Source organism: Galeopterus variegatus, unplaced genomic scaffold (genome assembly GCF_000696425.1).
Source record: "Galeopterus variegatus unplaced genomic scaffold, G_variegatus-3.0.2 Scaffold118, whole genome shotgun sequence".
NCBI lineage: Eukaryota > Metazoa > Chordata > Mammalia > Dermoptera > Cynocephalidae > Galeopterus > Galeopterus variegatus.
Window position 1 is genome coordinate 869,767 of NW_007726229.1, and position 17,094 is coordinate 886,860.

Genomic DNA, 17,094 nt, shown 5'->3' on the forward strand with positions numbered 1-17,094 from the left:
AGCATAGAGAGGCAAGGCACGTGCACATTTGACCTTTTCAAGGATTGGCCTAAGCTTGGAAATGCCCCCCTGCTAAGCATATAAATATGATCTTTTGTGTTACAATAAACGGAACTGCCTGACAGAACCCCCGCTGCCTGTGTATGTGTTTGTTCCCTATCTGGGAGAGCAGCGGTATGCACCCATCTCTTGGGATCTCCTTTCGCCCTGCGTCCTGGGGGGGAGAAAAGGGCAATCCCTTTGGCCCCAACCCTCTAGGGAAAGGAAAAATCTGTTGGGGTCCTGTGCAGCCGCCGGAGACGCCCAACAGGTTAGCTCAGTTGGTTAGTGTAGTGCTGATCACACCAAAGTTCACGGTTCTATCTTTGTACTGGCCAGCAGCCAAAAAAAGAAAATGAAGCAAACCAAAATACAACTGCTAGGACTCTGAACACTTAACTACTATTGTAAATCAACACAGAAGAGTAGGGAAATACTTATGCTTTAAACCAAAACAAGGCAATTACGTGTTGTAACAAAAGATTTAAATATGATCAAGAATATCCTAGTATAATAACCAAAATGCTGAGGATACAATCAAAATGACTCATCATACCAAAAACCAGAAAAAAACACAATCTGAACAAGAAAATATCATCACTGCTGGCCAGTTAGCTCAGCTGGTTAGAGCATGGTGCTGATAACACCAAGGCCTGGGTTTGATCCCTGCACCAGCCAGCTGCCAAAAAAAAAAGAAAAGATCATCAGTGAAAACAAATAAAATGAATGAGATGTTGGGATTATTTAACAAGGATTTTTAAAGCAGACTTCATAGAAATGCTTTAAAAATCTACTACAAATTCTCTTGAAATAAATGAAAAGACAGAAACTCACAAAGAAAGAGGAGTTACTTAGAAAAACAATTTTTTTTGGATTTTAGCAATTCTTATTGGGTGTGTAGTGATTATAAGCCAAAGTATAAAGTTCCTACCTCAAAAAGTAGGGAAAAAAAGAGTAAAATAAACCCAAACCAAGCGGAAGGATGGAAAAAATATAGGTAAGAGCAGAAATCAATGAAATTGAAAAGAGGAAGATACAGAAAATTACTGAAACAAGCTAACTCTTTATGAAATGTAAGACCCAAAACTATGAAACTAATAGTAGAAAACAGGACATTGGTCTAAGTAAAAATTTTATAAGACCTCAAAATCACAGGCAACAAAAGCAAAAGTAGATAAACAGGATTATATCAAACGCAGAAGCTTCTGCATTGCAAAACAATAGAACGAAGAGACACCCTACAAAATAGGAGAAAATATCTGCGAACTATGCAACCAACAGGGATTAATATCCAGAACATACAAGGAATTCAAACAATTCAACAACAAAAAAATCTGATTAAGAAAAGGGCAAATGATTTGAACAGATACTTCTCAAGACATGCAAATGCCCAACAAGTGTATGAAAAGATGCTCAGCATCACTAATCATCAGGGAAACGCAAATCAAAGCCACAGTGAGGGCCGGCCTGGTGGTGCATTTGGTAGAGTGCGGCGCTTGGGAGTGTGGCGGCGCTCCCGCCGAGGGTTCGGATCCCATATAGAGACTGGTCTGCTCACTGGTTGAGCGCGGTGCGGGCGCGACAACGAGGGTTGCAATCTTGTTGCCGGTCGCGGTATGGGCGCGACACTGAGGGTTGCGATCCCGTTACCGGTCACAAAAAAAGACAAAAAGGAAAAAAAAAAAAAAAGCCACAGTGAGATATTACCTCACCCCAATTAGAATGGCTATTATCAAAAAGACAAAAAATAACAAATGCTGGCAAGGATGCAAAGAAATACACTTATACACTGTTGGTGTGAATGTAAATTAGCATGGCCATTAGATGAAACAGTATGGAGGTTTCTGAAAAAACTACAAATAGAACCACCATATGATCCAGCAATCCCACTACTGGGTATAAATCCAAAAGAAAGGAAATCAGTATGTCTAAGGGGTATCTGCACTTCCACGTTTATTGCAGCACTATTCGCAAGAGCCAAGATATGGAATCAACCTAAGTGACCAACAACAGATGAATGAATAAAAAAATATGGTATATATACATAATGGAGGTGAGTTTGTTCTTGCGCTTCTGGGAATGGAATAATTACTGCTACAGCAGGTTTTTAAAGAGTCTGACTTCCTTGGTTTCTTTTTTGCTTCCTCTTGCCATGTGATCTCTCTCTGCATGCACCCATTTCCCCTTCTGCTTTCCTTCATGAGTTGAAGAATCATGAAACCCTCACCAGATACAGCTGCCCAATCCCTAACTTTCCAGCAACCAGAATCACAGGCCACATAAGCTTCTTTTCTTTATAAATTACCCAGCCTCAGGTATTCTGTTATAGCAACACAAAACAAACTAATGCAGTAATAATACACAATAACCGACATTTATAGAAAACTACACCCAATAATAGAAATCATTTTTTTTTTCAAGTGCCCATGAATCACTCACAAAGATAGACAGTATTCTGTGTTATAAAACAAATCTTTACAAATTTAAAAGAACTGAAATCACACAGTACATGCTGTGTCATAAAGGAACAAAATTAGAAATTAGGGCTGGCTGGTTAGCTCAGCTGGTTAGAGCACAGTGTTATAACACCAAGATCAAGTGTTCAGATCCCCATACTACCCAGCTGCCAGAAATCAAAAAAATTTTTTAATTAAATAATAAAATAAAATGATTAGAAATTAATAATGGAAAGGCAATACGAAAAACTTCCAAACACTTGAAAATTAATATTTTTAAATAACCAATGGGTTAAAGAAATCTCAAAAGATATTGAAAAATACAGAGAAATAAGTGAAACAAACAAAAAACACAACACATCAAAATCTGTGGGATGCAACTACAGCAATGCTAAGAGAAACTGATACCACTAAATACATACATCTGAAAAAGAGGAAAAATCTCAAATTAATAACATACCATGAGACCAAGTAGAAATTTTTCCAGGTATGTAAGGCTGATTAAACATTCAAAAACCAATCAATGTAAGCCACCACATCAACAGATTAAAGAAAAAAAGTCATGTGATCATATCAATTTATTCTGAAAATGCATTTGACAAAAATCCATATCTATCCATGATTAAAAACTCTCAGTATACTAGAAATAGAAAACTTCCCCAACCTGGACTGGCTGGTTAGCTCAGTTGGTTAGAGCACAGTGTTATAACACCACAGTCGAGGGTGCAGACCCCCATATCAGCCAGCTGCCAAAAAAAGAAAAAGAAATCTTCCCAAACTTTATAAAAAGCATGTACAAAAAAACCTACAGTTAACATTTTACTTAACAATGAAAGACTGGATGGTTTCTAAGAGCAGGAATGAGGCAAGGATTTCTACTCTCCTCACTCTTATTTAAGATAATATTGGAAGTGCTAGCTAATGCAACAAGAAGAAATTAAAGGCGTAAATAGACTAAATTTACCCAAAACCATCCACAATTATTTTAAATGACAAAGCACTTATATAATTTCAGTTAAAATCATAAAAAAGACACAAATGCCTACTATCACCACTAGAATCACTGACTCAAAGATTATAGCAAAGGCAATAAGACAGACTGACAGCCGAGCCCGTGGCGCACTCGGGAGAGTGCGGCGCTGGGAGTGCAGCAGCGCTCCTGCCGCAGGTTCGGATCCTATATAGGGATGACCGGTGCGCTCACAGCACTCACTGGCTGAGCGCGGTGCGGCCGGTCTCAAAAAGGACTAAAAAAAAAAAAAAGATAGACTGAAATAATCAGATAGATCAAACATAAAATAACAGCTAAAACCTCTCTTTGGCTGATAACATGGCTATATGGCTTTAAAAAAACTGAAAGATTCTCATTTTTAAATTTCTAGGATTCAGGCCAGCCCATGGCTCCCTTGGGAGAGTGTGGTGCTGATAACACCAAGGCCACGGGTTCGGATCCCATACAGGGATGGCTGGGTGAGCGAGGTGCTGACAATACCAAGTCAAGGGCTAAGATCTCCTTACCGGTCATCTTTAAAAAAAAATAAATAAATGAATAAAAATAAATAAATAAATAAATAAATGTCTAGGATTTATTTTTTTTAAAAAACCTTGGTAAATACTAGATTAAAATTTTCTCTGTATAAATAGCCACTTAAAATTGAAAAAAAAATCTATTCAGAATACTGCAAAAATTATAATATAGTTAGAATTAACCTTAATAAGAAACTCAGAGACCCAATACTAAGAGGGAGGGGAGGATGGGAAATCAGGAGACAAACGTTTTTAAAACTTTTTTTAATGGAAAAATATAATATAAAATTTGACATTTTAACCATTTTTAAGTGTACAATTTAGTGGCATTAAATGCATTCACAACATTGTGCAACCATCAACACTATCTATTTTCCAGAAGTGCAACCGTTGACACTATTTTCCAGAACTTTTTCATCATCCCAAACAGAAACTCTGTACCCAGCAAGCATTAATTCACCATTACCTCCTGTCCCCAGCCCCTGGTAGCCTCTATCCTTCTCCCTGTCTCTGAATTTACCTATTCTAAATATCTTATATAAGTGAAAACATACAATACCTGTCCTTTTGTGTTTGGCTTATTTTAGTTAGCATAATGCTCCCAAGGTTTTTCCATGTTGGTAGCATGTATCAGAACTTCATTCCTTTTTATTACTGAATAATATTCTATTCTATGTTTATACCACAGTTTTTCTATTCATTTGTTGATGAACACTTGGGTTGTCTCCACCTGGGCGTATCGTGAATAATGCTGCTATGAACACTGGTGTACAAGAGTCTGTGATGAGCTTTCAATTCTTTTGGGTATATACCTTGAAATGGAATATTTTGGTCAAACGGTAATTCCATGTCTTACTTTTTGAGGAACCACCAAATTGTTTTCCACAGTGGTTGCACCATCTTACATTCCCACCAGCACCGCATGAGGATTCTAATTTATTTTCACCTTAGACAATACTTGTTATCTTATGTTTTTTCTTTTTAAATAACAGCTATCCTGGTGGGTGTAAAGTGGTATCTCACTGGGGTTTTGATTTTCCTTTCTCTAATTACTAACATTTTGAGCATCTTTTCATATGTTCACTGGCTAATTGTATATCTTCTTTGGAGAAATGTCTATTGAAGTCCTTTGCCTTTTTTTTTTTTTGGCAGCTGGCCAGTACAAGGATCCAAACCCTTGACCTTGGTGTTATAACACCCTCATATTAACATTTCTGAAGGATATAAATATATGACATATGTTCTTTTGTAGAAAAACTCAACATAAAAATGTGAATTCTCACAAAATTACTTTAAAAATTAAATACAATTCTAGTTAAATTCCCCCAAAATTTTATTGTGAATTGGATAAAGCTGAAAGATCACAGGGAAAAAAAAGGCTAGAGAACGGCAGAGGGGCAGTGAAGATATTTACCTTTATATAAGCATATACTGCAAAGCTACTATCAGTAACAGCAATATTGTGTTGACATAGGCAGAAACAAATCAAAATTCAAAAGTGTACTAAATAATATGTGAGACTTAATACACAATAAAAATGGTACATTCAGAAGAGAATGGATTATTTAGTTAATGAATGGAAGTGACACAACTGACCGTCTCAAAGAAAATAAACTTGGAAGATTAGGTCTCATCATATACCAAATCACATTCCAGATGAATTAAAGACTTAAATTTTAAAAAATATATTAATACCCAAAGGAACATAAATCATCATGTTGAAGGGATGCCTGCACTCCCATGTTTATCACAGCTCTGTTAACAATAGCCGAGATACGGAACCAACCTAAAAGTCCATCAAAGGACGACTGAATAAAGAAAATGTGGTGTATATATATATATATATATACACCACATTTTCTTTATTCAGTCGTCCTTTGATGGACTTTTAGGTTGGTTCCGTATCTCGGCTATTGTTAACAGAGCTGTGATAAACATGGGAGTGCAGGCATCCCTTCAACATGATGATTTATGTTCCTTTGGGTATTAATATATTTTTTAAAATTTAAGTCTTTAATTCATCTGGAATGTGATTTGGTATATGATGAGACCTAATCTTCCAAGTTTATTTTCTTTGAGACGGTCAGTTGTGTCACTTCCATTCATTAACTAAATAATCCATTCTCTTCTGAATGTACCATTTTTATTGTGTATTAAGTCTCACATATTATTTAGTACACTTTTGAATTTTGATTTGTTTCTGCCTATGTCAACACAATATTGCTGTTACTGATAGTAGCTTTGCAGTATATGCTTATATAAAGGTAAATATCTTCACTGCCCCTCTGCCGTTCTCTAGCCTTTTTTTTCCCTGTGATCTTTCAGCTTTATCCAATTCACAATAAAATTTTGGGGGAATTTAACTAGAATTGTATTTAATTTTTAAAGTAATTTTGTGAGAATTCACATTTTTATGTTGAGTTTTTCTACAAAAGAACATATGTCATATATTTATATCCTTCAGAAATGTTAATATGAGGGTGTTATAACACCAAGGTCAAGGGTTTGGATCCTTAGGAAGGAAGGAAGGAAGGAAGGAAGGAAGGAAGGAAGGAAGGAAGGAAGGAAAGAGGGAGAGAGACAGGGAGGAAGAAAGAATAATTACCATAATACATTGAAATTTCAAAGGGAAAGAACAGAACTATGGTTACTAGAAGTGGGAAGGGGGAGGGGGAGGAGGGTTAACAAAAAATTGGTTAAGGGTCACAAAGAATGATTATGTTTTATAATAATGAATATAATAATTTTCCTGATTTGATCATCACATATTGTAGAAAAGTACTTATATTCAACACTGTACCTCACAAATATATAATCAATTATGTTTCAATTTTTTAAAAAATAAAGTTTTTTAAAAAATTAAAAATAAAAAACTATTAAGAGGAGAAATCTGTACGTCATATACCATTAGGGTAAGACAGACCTTTTAACTGGAACAGAAAACTTAAAGCTATAGAAGAAAAGTCACACATTTAGTAATTAAAATAAAAAATTTTACCTATCATATAGTTAAAGATACCATCAACAACTGTAATGGCCAAGAGATCATTGGATAAATAAGTCACACAATTACAGATTAATGGTTACAGATATTCAAGTCAAAGATCTCTTACAAAGGAAAAAAAAACGATAAAGAATATGAATAGAATAGACAATAACAGATATTCATATTGTCAGATAAAAGCATGTGCAAATAACCAATAAACTAACAAAAACATGCTCAAAGTCAGCGGCACTCATGGACGTGAACACCAATATAATAACAAAGTCACATAATACTGATTAAACTAGCAAAAAATTAGAACTGAAATTGTCTATCGGGTAAAAGGCACATACTCTTTTACATTGTTGGTGTGAAAGAAAAGTATAATAGCCTCCTCTGAATGTATATATAGACATAGACACATACCCACACACATGCTTACATACTTTCTCATGTATGAGCACCAATAAAAACATGGAAAGATTTAAAAGTTACTCAGCAGGATGATGGGAGAAATAATTTTTTTCTTTTAAATCTTCTGGGCTGGCCCGTGGCTCACTTGGGAGAGCGTGGTACTGACAATACCAAGTCAAGGGTTAAGATCCCTTTACCAGTCATCTTTTAAAAAAAATTTTTTAATTAAAAATAAATAAATAAATCTTTTGACTCTGTTACCTCAAATGGAGTGGTACTCTTCTAATTTGAAAAATAAAGAAAACTTTAAAAAGTAGCAGCACATATAACTGACTAAAGCAAATGGAACAAAATGAGAAAAGAAAAAAGAGCACTGACTGTGGACTTTTGAGGGAACCAAAAACAAATTCATCCATTTCATAAGTCTGCCTAGGCTGACCCTGACCTTGTCACTCAATCCAAAGCTTGTGCTACCTTTGGTATTTCTAACCTTTTAAAAATATCTAGGCAAATAACATCCAGGGGAATGCCACCAACCTGATCTGCTGGCAGTTTCACTTGGTTCTACAATGAATTGCAGAGAGGTTTCTTCCTTCCTTGAAGAAACTGTAACTGACTTTGGATGCGATTTCTGGCACTGAGCGTAGAAGAAATACAACATTAGATCTACTTTATTAAATCACCAATTCTGATTAAACACATTTGTTTTTAAGACTGAAAAAAAAACAAGTATTTTAAACAACAAACCAGCTCATAGAGTTATATACTGAGGTAACTACTTTAGAAAACAATTTGACATTATCTAATAAAGTTGAAATTTCATATAACCTACCACAAAAATAATGCTGTTCTAAATAGCAAAAAACAACACTGACAAGAGATTGAATAAATAAATTATGGTACAGTCATATAATATCAGGTACAACAATGAATAAATAAACTATAGTAACATGAATAGATGATTACATTAACCAAAACAAACCAAGTTGCAGAAGTACATAATAACCCCATTTATGTAAAGTTCAAAACATATACAAAGACATGTAAAATATAGTATTTTGAAATTCACTCTCCATAGTAAAGAATTAACATAGCAGGCCTCATCATTTAAAGGGCTAACATCACTAAATGATGAGTTCATGAGTTTTCATTTATATTATTTTTAATATCTTACATGTATTACATTTTTTTGTAAATTTGAAATAATTCAAGCCATAAAATTAACATTCAATAACCTCATTGCAGAAGTGCATATTCTGGAGTCATTCAGTTTATAGTATGTACATATGGAGGCATGAACAAAGATGTTCACTGCCTCACTGTGATAACGAATGCATGGAAACAACCAAAACCCAATAGGGGAATAAATAAATAATGAAAACACTGTACTGCTGTTCAGTGGATACACTACGGAACTCAATCCCATAAAGAAAGAAAGGCAGCCATTCACTTAATCTCTGCTCTACTCACTTAAAATGTCATCAAGGATTTTTAAAAACGTTATGAACCCAGAAGGATGAAGACAATGAGAATGGAGTAGATGAGAGATGTCAACAAACTTTTTAAAGTTGGAAAACAGACTAGTAGCAACTAATCAGCCCAGAGAGAATAGACACATGCTACCAATAAAGAAAGCCCAGGAGGAAACAGATTCATGTTCATGGAGAAACTCATAAAGATCAGTAATTAGAGGAACAAGGCACCTCTAAAAGATGGGGTAAAGGTGAGGCCTGCAAACAGAAAGGTTGTTAAAAGAATATATAGAAAGTAGTGAGACCAAAGAGTCCTTACCCTCCCAACTCTATCAGAATAGTAGATGTTTACTCTCTTGAGTTACAGAATCAGAGAAACTGTGAATTTAGAAGAACGAGACACAGTTGAAAGTAAGGGTAATACACTAAACAGAGATATAAAGTGGAAGCATTCAAACACCTTCCAACTGGTTGAGAACACTTTCAGTTAGAATCAGACCCTCAAGCATAAGAGATTTCTTTGTCAGAAAAACTTACCAGGCCAAGAGAAAAAATCTACAGATATTAACACCTGGATATCGACAATGAAATGGCCCAAAGAGATTACACAACAGTGAAATCCTCCAATCTACAAATCTTACTATGCATACAGAGCTTCCAATGCATTTTAATGTCACACTCTTAAATAGGAGACAGGTAAGGATTACTGGCATTTGACAAAAGGCTCTAATGTAAAAAGCAATGAGCGAAGTAAATTTAAAAAGTACTTCTAGGAAACAAAATCTCAAAGAAGAAACCGTAATGAAAAGGGTTAGAGGAACCTAACATCAGGGAGTATAGTGAAATTTCAGTTCACGGTAGACAGATGACAAGATCCTAAAAGCTCACAAAGAAAAATAGTCATTCACAGGGCTGGCCCATGGCTCACTTGGGAGAGTGTAGTGATAACACCAAGGCCACAGGTTCAGATCTCTATATAGGGATGGCTGGTTAGCACACTTGGGAGAACGTGGTGTTGACAACACCAAGTCAACGGTTAAGATCCCCTTACTGGTCATCTTTAAAAAAAAAAAAAAGTCGGGCCGGCCCGGTGGCGCACTGCGCTAGTGCGCCACTTGGGAAGCGCGGAGGCGCTCCCGCCGAGGGTTCGGATCCCACATACAGACCGGTTCCCGCTCACTGGCTGAGCGAGGCGCGGGGGCAACACCGAGGGTTGCGATCCCGTTGCCGGTCCCGGTCCGGTACGGGAGCAACACTGAGGGTTGCAATCCGTTGCCGGACACGGAAAAAAGACAAAAAAAAAAAAAAGTCATTCACAAAGAATCAAAGAATCAGAATGGTATTCTCAATAGAAGAAGCTAAAAGAAAATAAAGTAACACCTTAAAAAGTCTAGGGGAAAATAACTTCCAGCCTATAGTTCCATACCCACCCAAATTACCCACATGAGGGTAAAATCCTGGTATTTTCAAACATTTAAGGTCTTAAATTCTCAGAAAGCTACTAAAGGATGAGCCCCACCAAAAAAAAAAAGAAGAGGCCAAGAAAAAGAAAGATTTGGGATCCAAGAATATGAGCTGCAATTCAGGAGAAAAACAAAGGGACTCCCTGGGATAAGGGGAGATCACATGGCAACACCTATGTGACAGGCCTAAGGGCAGATAAGAGCAAAAAGAAAACGGTTCAGAGATCTAGCTAGGAGTGATATCTCAAATGGAAAAAAAATGGAAAATAATAAATTACTTGATGTGTCTACTTATACTAGGAAGACATTTATACTTCTGTCACAGAAACTGGTGATGAATTAGTCATACGTGCACAGAAAGTCAACAAATGAATAAACCAAGAAATCAAATTAAGAGAAAACTAAGAGCTATACATACAGAAAATTTAACTATTAGTATTCTACATAGCTGTGACTGTTTAGACAGTCTTAATAATATAAGCACTAAACACTGATTTTACCAAAAATTATAATGTGTTATACTAAGGAATAGAAGTGTATGTGTTGTGGTGGGAAGTAGGAGCCTAAACTTCCATAGTAGAAAGCCAGTGAAATAATACCTAAGACAAAAAAAAAAAAAAAAAAAAAAAAATCAAGAAATAGTAATATAAACATTATTTAGAAACATGGGACCAAAAGAGTTGAGAAGTTGGAACTTGGGGGAGGAACGAATGGGGTCTACTGTTTTTGATAATGTATCTTGTGGAATTACTTGAAGTTCTATGTACATAATGCCTTTGATATTAAAAATCATTCTCCCAAAAAATGAAAGAGAAAAAAATGTGTAAAAAGATAGCAAAGAGAATAAAATAGTGAACCAGCATAGGCTGCTGGTTTTTTGAAAACACTAATAAAAAGAGAAAGACCTCTGACAAGACACATTTTTTTCAAGAAAGATGTAAATGAGCAATATGTTGAATAAAAAGAGAGAAATAACTACAGATATGGGAAGGATCAGAAAAGAAAGTTAACTATACACAAATTTGAGAACAAAGGAAATAAATGTTTCAAGAAAAATATAAAATGCCAAAACTGGCAAAAAAAAAATAGAAAGAATTTAACAGATAATCATTAAATACATTAAAGTGGTAATCACAAAAATCTCCACCAGAACAGTCCAACCATACGTTTCACAAATGATCTAAATTTGAAGGAACAGATCATTCTTTCTTAATCAAGTTTTCCCAAAAAACAGAAAAGAAAAACTGATATATTTTATGAAGTTTGTCTCTCTAATTTAAACCTAAGGAGGCATGTCTTGTTTTACCCAAAAACATACAAATATGAAATAATAACTAGATCTAGGAATCTCAAGCTCTCAAACAGAAAAACCTATACAATACATACAATCTTAGATCTGATTAACCCAATTCATTTTCAAATCAAGTAAACAAATTCTATTTCTCATGTGAAGGTCTTGGCCAAGGTTGCTGCATGGAAAGGCCCTACTTGGAAAAACCCTAACAACACATATAAAATATCTGCTATTTGTAAGCATCCACCTGAAGAGTTACAGGAAAAATTAACCATACAAAAATAAAAACAAGAAACATAGAAAGAATGAAATAAAAGAAAAATAACAAAACTAAAAACATATATGAGAAGGTCAACAAAGCGAAACTTGGTTTTTCTGAAAGATCAAAACTGATAAACCCTGACTAATCAAGGAAAAAGATAAAGCATAAATAACCAATGTCAGGAATGAAAAAAGACATCTTATATAAAAGAATGAAAAAAAGATCACTATAGATCCTAAAGACGTTAACAAGATTGTAGAAGGATATTACAACTTTATCCAAATAAATTTGAAAATTTAAATGAAATGAACAAATCCTTAGAAAATTTAGTAGAGCTGTCCCAAAGAAACAGAAAACCTAAATTGTCTACCATAACTATCTTAATCCTTCAGGCGTTATATCTTTATCTACATAGTGGTTGTAAAAATTCATTAAAACATTAAAATACTGCAAAAACACTTCAGGAAAACAGAAAAAAGGAAACACTGAACAATTCGTTTTACAAGGCCAGCATAAACAGAGCAGAACCTTGATATTCAACATTTCTTATTTCTTCATACATACATTTAAAGTTATAAATTCCCTTTAAACACTATTTTAGCTAAATCTCATAAGTTTTGATGTCACATTTTTTTTTACTGAAACGTAACTGATTATACATATTTGTGATAAGCCATATTTTTATCATTCAGTTCAAAACTTCTGTTCCTATTGTGCTTTCTTCTTTGGACTACAAGTCATTTAGAAGTCAATGGGATTGACCTCTGCTTTAGAACAAGATGGAGTAACAAAGACCAGATTTACCCTCCTGCCAGAAACGATTTACAAACCAGACAAAATATACAAGACTCTCAAGAAATTTAACTAAAACCACAAAGGGAAATGATCCTTGAGAGACTGAAAACAAATGAAGTGAACCCTGTGATCGCCTCAGCTTAAAGCCTGGAGAGTTTACAGGCTATGGTGCAAGGAGGGAAAACCCTGAGTTGAGGAGGTAGGTGAGGCTGAGAATCTGGGAAGGTTGAAGTGGTTAGAATTTGCAGGGTAAAGAATTTACTGGAGAGGAGATAGCCACACAGAAAAAGAACTCCAGAGATATGAAGATCTCCCTCTAGCATTCAATTAACTGTTGATCAGAGCATGCGTGTGAGAAAAGCACGCAAGGCCAGGGGAAAAAAAACACCCAAAGCCTGAGGAGAAATAATGCTCTCAGTCACATAGGACCTAGAATAATGCCTATACCTACCAGCTAGAGCGGAAAACCTCTATATTAGGAGGCACTGTGAGTACAGATGGATTTTGCCTCAGAAGTAAAGAAAATTAGCCATAGTCTATAAGCTGCTAGTCCTTGTTGTTTCTACAGCTCCTCGAATCTTTAAAGATACTATTTGTTTGCATTTTATGCTTTTTTTAACTAGCTATTACAGAAGGAGTGTTAGCCTATATGACCTGTTACATCCTACCTAGAAGAGGAACCCCTAGCATAACCTTGATACCAAAGCCCTACCTACAAGAACATTTTAAGAAAAAAAGACAGTATCATTCCTGAACATAGATGCAAACATCTTAAATATTAGCAAACAAAATCAAAAAGATTAACACTTTATAACCAAGTCAAATTTATCCCAGGAAATTTAAGGTTAATTTAACTTTCAAAAATCAATGTAATTTTTCACATTATAGAAGGCCTCTCAATTCTGAAAGAAATGGCTCTATCTTCATTCCTTGGAACCAAAAGGCTATATATATATTTAATATGTTGATTACTTGCTTAAGTTTCTAGTGAATGCTATTTCTAGCACTGTAAGATTTTTCTAATTAGTATTGTTTTTGAATAATTTGCCTTGGATCATCAGCTTCAAAAACTCTACTGGAAAGTCTACTATTTTGTATAGTTAAGTAAACCTATCCTCTTAAGATACATAATCAACAAACGATTGATTTTGTTGTATAGCAATGAAGTACCTTCAGTTTTTCAGAAAATAACCAAATTTATCAATCTAATCAGGAACTTCAATAGCTGCCCACTTTCCAAGCTGCTACAAGAAGTGCCCTGGGTTCCCAAACTGGGACGGTCGGGGACTAGGGCTTTAGCCATACTCCCCTGAGTATGCACCCAGCCTGGAATGACCAAGCCACCACTGGAAGCATCCGGGTCTCCCCTGTGGGAATGAGAGGGGTGCCACAGGCCTCAACCCTGCCTCTCCCCTTTCCTTCTTCCACCCTATTTCCTTCCCCTTTCCCCTCTTCCCCCAACTGCTTCACAACATCATAGAATGTAAAAAACATAATACTAACTTAAAAAAACAACCTAATTTGAATATTATTTTAGGAGAAGTAAAAAATGATTGTTATAATTTGATAATTCTAATTCCAAGGCCCCTAATTTCGAACACAGAAAACGTCAAATCAAAATTTTCACAAAATACCTCTAAATTCTATAAAAAGTCAATGAGAATCCAGGATACCCTTTCAAGAATAAGACTTACAAATTTAACTAAAATGTACATAAGTATAATGTGTATAGCTTTGTTCATTAAAACATTAAACCTACACCAGCTCTCCTTTTTGACTTACCTCATTGTTTGGTGACTTAATACAAATGTCTTTTATTTTGGGTGTTAAAGAAAGCACTGATTTTGTAGGATTTGTGCTAAAATCATTGCCAAAACCTAAGAGAAAAGTATGAAATTTTAAAAAATGAAATACAGAGTAATAACTAGTGGTTACAATTAAAGTTAGCTACATATGACACACAAAGTACTGTCTGTTGATTCTTGAAACACAGTCAGCTTAAATGAAGTACAGACACGATTTCAATATTCAAATGCTCCTGAAAGGCATAAGGAATTGAGATAGGCACACAAGATTCCTCAATGACTATGTGCCAGCTACTCTTTCAGAGCTTTTGTAAAAAAGATCCTTCCCCATCATCTGCCCTTATTTCTTTGGTTGGCCTGTTCTTATTCCAGTATTTTCTGATGCTGATCAGCATTTTAAAAAGTTTTTGCCACAATTCACCACTTCCTTAGAAAGGGATATAAATCACCAAAGGTTATCTCAAACTCTCTAGTAATCCCAAGAATTCTGTACATGTATTTCCATTATATGAAATACTTTCTCTTGTATGATAAGGACTTCTTGATTACAGGAATCTAGTGTGAACCAAAGGGATGACAAATTATTATCAAATTATTGTCATTTTTTGTCAGTACTATCCTAAGTATAACAAAAGGTATATGAATGATTGCATATGTACTCAAAATCCTGTGGAAAATATTTTACATATATTTAAATACTAGGGCATATTTGCTATATTTGGTATTAATTGATATGACAAATTTATGTTTTCATCCATCCTAACCATCAACGTCCATCTAGAAATGAAGCCTTACTTTTTTCTTCAAAACAGTCCTGTAAGATTTCCAGTATGTTCTGGCCCTGCTCTGTATTAATATCAGGTGCCCTAATAAGAAAGAAGAGAAAATGCATTAATTCCAAAAGAAATCTGTTATTCATGTTACAAATATCTATTTGAAAATTCTATATTTCATTATATAAAATATTAATTTTATGTAAATCTTACATAAAATATTAATTTATATAAAATATTAATTTACTTAATAGGCTTAATAGGAAAATATCACCTTTACTATTTGAAGATAAAACAAGTACTTGATGGTCCAAGAGCTCCCAGGGAAGTATATGAACTATGTCATTATATTAACAATTACATTCCTAGTTGGATGGCCATGTCTAAGCTGTTTTAGACTACTGCTGACTATCTCAAGATGAACATAAATCTCTTTGAATGGATCTAATTGTTCTTGAAATGCTTCCTTAATGAAGACTCTAAAGTCACAAGTCCTACTACCTCCAAATAACATACTCCTCCCTATAAGTTCTCAAATGCACTTGATGCAGTATCATTAATTTTAACAGCAGCTTTTGAATCTGTATAAATTTTTTAATTAAGAATTATATTGATAGTGTAGATTCAAAGGCAGTTGTAAAAAATAATAGTGATTCCTTGTTTATTTTACCCAGTTCCCCCAATACTAGGTAACATTTTATAGAACTACAGCATAATATCACAACCAGAATACTGATATTCATACAATCTAATCATATTCAGATTTCTCCAGTTCTACATGTACTCATTTCTTTATGTGTTTATGTGCTTAGTTCTACACAATGTATCACATCTATAGGTTCAGATATTACCACCTGAGTCAAGATACTCAACAGTTCCATCACCACAAAGATCTCTCTACTGTCCTTTTATAACCATATCCACCTCCCTCTCGCATCCTTCCTGCCTCCTCCCAACTCCCCATTCATAACCCCTGACAACCACTAATCTGTTCTCCATTTCTAAAATTCTGTCATTTGAAAAAAATTATATGTAAATGAAATCATATAATATAACCTTTTGCATTAGCTTTTTTCACTCAGCATAATTCCCTAGAGATTCATCTAAGTTGTTGTATATATCAATAGTTCATTCCTATTTTTAGTGTTAAGTACCACAGTGTTTAACCATTTACCTGTTGAGGGACATCTGAATTTGAATCAGTATAAAGTTTTGATATGCACCTCTACTGGGGTTGGCAGCCTCATGCTTAAAGGGCCAAAGGACAAATATTTTAGGCTTGGAAACCACAGTCTCTGTCACAGCTACTTAACACTGCCATTCTAGCTTGAAAGCAATACGTAAACAAATGGGCATAGCTATGTTCCAATAAAATTGAAACAAAACCTGTTACAAAACATTTAGCCAGTCTATAGGCTGTAGTTTACTGACCCCTGATCTACAACATTCTCATTCTTCTTCCAAATAATAACACAAGATTCTTGTAGGCAAAAGAACATATTTCTGGGCCGGCCCGGTGGCGCACTGGATAGTGCGCCGCTTGGGAAGCGCGGCAGCGCTCCCGCCCGAGGGTTCGGATCCCACGTGCAGACCGGTTCCCGCTCACTGGCTGAGCGAGGCGCGGGAGCAACACCGAGGCTTGCGATCCCTTTGCCGGTCCCCGGTCCGGTACGGGGGCAACACTGAGGGTTGCGATCCGTTGCCGCTCATGAAAAAAGACAAAAAGGAAAAAAAAAAAAAAAAAAAAAAAAAAAAAATTTAAAAAAAACCCTTTAAAAAAAATTTTACCAAGTTTAAGGGTGGTGTTTTAC

The 17,094-nt window shown here is 35.2% G+C and overlaps 1 protein-coding gene across 2 annotated transcripts in view; it reads right to left on the minus strand.

Annotated features, from left to right (window-relative positions):
- CENPC (centromere protein C) overlaps window positions 1–17,094 on the minus strand; it is a 67,347-nt gene that overhangs the window by 44,586 nt on the left and 5,667 nt on the right. For both annotated transcript variants that reach the window (XM_008587326.1, XM_008587318.1), the window contains exons 3-5: window positions 15,306–15,376; window positions 14,488–14,582; window positions 7,957–8,056 (exon numbers count right to left, since the gene is read on the minus strand). In XM_008587326.1, coding sequence (XP_008585548.1) covers window positions 7,957–8,056; window positions 14,488–14,582; window positions 15,306–15,376 — 266 coding nt within the window. The remainder of the gene's footprint in view (window positions 1–7,956; window positions 8,057–14,487; window positions 14,583–15,305; window positions 15,377–17,094) is intronic.